Below are 3,253 nucleotides of genomic sequence, written 5' to 3'. Positions count from 1 at the left end.
CACTATTTGTCTACATTAAATTCTGCCAAATTATTTCTTTTCTCACTTATCTATCTTGTGTGTTTTAGGTTGCTTGCATGTCAAGTCCCTTCAATTCGATCTAGAGTCCTAGATTAAATCTAAAATTTAAAAGCTTTTGATCTTGGTCTGTTGTCCCCATGTCACAATTAATGATAGATAATATATAACTAAATTAAAAATTATTTAAGTTAAATCAAATGAAAAAATTGTTTTTTATCTAATTAAATATTTATTTTAAATATAAACATTTTAATTTAATGGATAATAGAAAATTAAAAAATTATCTTTTAAAATATATAAATTACATAAAATAATAATTCCACCACTTGTGACAACTTCATTACATGTACCTTGTTATATTATATATATATATGTGATAATATTAAATTTATGAAATAAGTAATTTTATAAATTAAGATTTATTATTATCAAATGAAATAATTGTATTCAACATTTAAGTTTTACTAACATAATAGTTAATTTTATAATGTAAATTTAGCAGTTAAGAAATTATATACTAGAACCTTTTTATACATATACTAAATTTTTATAATTTTTCAATACTTAATTTTTAATTTATCAAACACTCCTTTAATTAATTGGAAATTTGAGAGATTATGAAGAATTTAGGTAGCATAAAATAAATAATTTTAATAAAACTTTAAAGAAAACACTGTATTAAAATTAACCACTATTTTTAAAAGTAGTGTCGATAACCTTTTAAACTGAGTTTGCAATATTTTAAATCGTGACGCGTGTTGATTTCATATTCGATGTTCATCTTTCATCGGCTGTAAATTTTCTTTTCGATTGGAATGTTTCCAAAGCGAAGGATATATCATAAGATCAATTAAACACCGAAAACGAGGAAAGAACAGTATTTGGAGTGAGAAAAAAAAATTTTAAATACTTTGATTATGCCGTTAAAGGGATGGGATTTGGATGCTAACAAAAATTAAAAACATTGCTGGAAATTAAAAACAAATCTAAGGTTAATCTAAAGATCATCATGGTAGTCATCATCGTCGTCGTCATCGTCATAGACGGCATCGTCTTCATAGAGTGAATTGTAGAATATACTTTCGTGATTCAGCATCTCTTGAAGCGTCAAATATCCATCTTTGTTATCATCAGCCTGATTTAGTTTAAATAAATTAAAACAAAATTTTAATAACCCAAGGACTTATATTCTATTGTTTTTCTTGTCAATAATCAAACTCAAAACATCATCATTTACTTCACCTCACGCATCAGATAACGGGTGAAATACTTAGCGTAAAACAGCTCGCCAGGGTGGAGATAGCGAAGTATGGGTCTCAATTCCTCCACGCTAAGCTTTCTGCAAAAGACATAGTTAGAAGTATTACAGGTTGACTGCGAACACATTGCGAATTTAATTGCTGTTTGCGTTTGGTCCGCTATTTAAATTAAATTACTTGTCTTTGTCGGTATCAAGCTGTGCAAACATTTGTTCAGCAGTAGGTGTAAGAGCAGGAGAATTTTCAAAATCTGCATAGCTTTTGTAAATGTTGTATACGTGCAGTAGAAATTCACTGAAGTTCAGTTTTCCGTCGTGATCATCGTCGATACGTCTATTCAATCAGGAAAAAGAAATTAAAATAAACCATTGTCCTGTCGATCTCAATTAAAACTAGCTGAAAGTGATAGAGAAAATTCCAGAAAAACAGACTTCATCTTGTCCCGTAATAGCCATCTCTGAATTTCTTCATTGTCACTATCTTCTGGATGTAAGAAACTGGACAAAAAAAAAAGAGTTACGGGTTGATATTTTAAGATCGACTATTTGGGGTTGACATTTACCATGCATGATTGGTCGATAAAAGATATTTTCCTCACTACAAATTAAAAAATGTTGTTCAAAGATTGAGAAAAGCATTTACTCTTTGCATTCATTGAAGTCAAGATTCCCACTCGAATCAACATCTGCGTTCTTGAATTGCTCCATCCACCATCCAGCGTCACCATGTGCCATTGAATTTTTTTCTATTTCAAATTCACCCAAATTTGTAAATGGAAGATGACACCGAAAACGATCAAACATTTTATGTAACCCAAACTAGACAAAAAGACTTAAATTACCTATATCTTTGGTGGAAAATTGAGGAAGGTACTCGCTGAAGCTGATAGCCCCATCCCCATCTTTATCGTGCCAAAACATGGCTTTATATGTTCGATAACTCAAACGATCAATGGTCTGTTGGCTAATCCAAGCCTCTAGCTCTTTGGCACTGATATAACCATCTTTTGGTGCATTGTCTAACAAAGGGAACAAAACCATCAACCTTAGTGTGGTGTTTAAAACTCCATCATCTTGGAAATACTCTTGGGCATCATCAACCTCAGGAACATAAGTAGTGTTTTTGCTCAAGCCTTTGTCATCCGTCGATCTCTCAATTCTCGACACCAAAGGATCGAATGAAACTTTGTGAGCAAGGCGACGATTTAGGCACATTCGGTGATGATCATGCCGTTTGCTTGGGGATAAAAAGAAGATAATGAAGGCAATGGCCAGAAAGGTGTAAACCATCGCCTTCGCCATATTCAATGGCAGCCAAAGGGATTAACGATCACTGGATGATGGTAGCATATAACAAAAGCCGGAGAATGCAATAAAGATGATAATGATTTGTTTTAGTGCGTTCCCTTTTCTTTTTTTTTTTCTTTTTTTTTCTATTTTATTTGTAATCCATTGAGATGGGAACGTGGGGTGGCGGGAAAAACGGTTACTGACGGTTAGAGGTGAGGGGCATATACATAAAGCACTCAAATTAGAAGGGTTTACATTTAATCCCATCAATTTTTGACAATTTATTAAGGATAAATATTGGGTATACTGGTCGTGAAAAGTTTAACCCTCCAAGTGTGGTTAGATTTTATCATTTGTTCTTAAGTTGTATTTAAAAATTTTAAAAAATAAATAAAACATGTGACAATATCTCAACACCACTTGTGGAATAAAGACTTTTTCGCCTGTGTACTAAATAATTACCAATTTATTGATATTAGATTACCATATACACTTACTATTTAGCGGATCAAAAATAAATAAGTAAATAAATTGGGTTAGTGTGTAAATTTGTCACTAGTTAAAGTTGAAATTTGTCATTAGACTTTTATTTTTATTAATATTTGTCATTGTACATTTAAGTTAAAGATAAATTTACTACTATATTTTAACTTTATCTTGAACTTTGCCACTTCACTGTTCTTT

At 31.1% G+C, this 3,253-nt stretch overlaps 1 protein-coding gene across 1 annotated transcript; it reads right to left on the bottom strand.

Annotated features, from left to right (window-relative positions):
* Nucleotides 1-946: 946 nt before the first annotated feature.
* LOC105791110 (uncharacterized) lies at nt 947-2,620 on the bottom strand. Its single transcript, XM_012619021.2, has 6 exons — nt 2,122-2,620; nt 1,923-2,025; nt 1,712-1,777; nt 1,458-1,613; nt 1,264-1,360; nt 947-1,156 (listed from the first exon to the last, which is right to left on the bottom strand). The coding sequence occupies exons 1-6, from the start codon at nt 2,579-2,581 to the stop codon at nt 1,019-1,021; spliced, it is 1,020 nt and encodes a 339-aa protein (XP_012474475.1). The 5' UTR covers nt 2,582-2,620; the 3' UTR covers nt 947-1,018.
* Nucleotides 2,621-3,253: the final 633 nt, after the last annotated feature.

The sequence above is a fragment of the Gossypium raimondii genome, chromosome 8, assembly GCF_025698545.1.
Source record: "Gossypium raimondii isolate GPD5lz chromosome 8, ASM2569854v1, whole genome shotgun sequence".
NCBI classification, from domain to species: Eukaryota; Viridiplantae; Streptophyta; class Magnoliopsida; order Malvales; family Malvaceae; genus Gossypium; species Gossypium raimondii.
The sequence above is the reverse complement of the archived record's forward strand: the minus strand, read 5'-3'. Positions and strand labels throughout refer to the sequence as shown.

Excerpts from the sequence above, each read along its gene's own strand:
- LOC105791110 (XM_012619021.2), bottom strand. The coding sequence starts at position 2,581 with ATGGCGAAGGCGATGGTTTACACCTTTCTGGCCATTGCCTTCATTATC. Across the intron at positions 1,778-1,922 it reads GACTTCAATGAATGCAAAGA|TTTCTTACATCCAGAAGATA; the intron begins GTAAATGCTTTT and ends TTTTTTGTCCAG. Across the intron at positions 1,614-1,711 it reads CTATTACGGGACAAGATGAA|ACGTATCGACGATGATCACG; the intron begins GTCTGTTTTTCT and ends CTGATTGAATAG.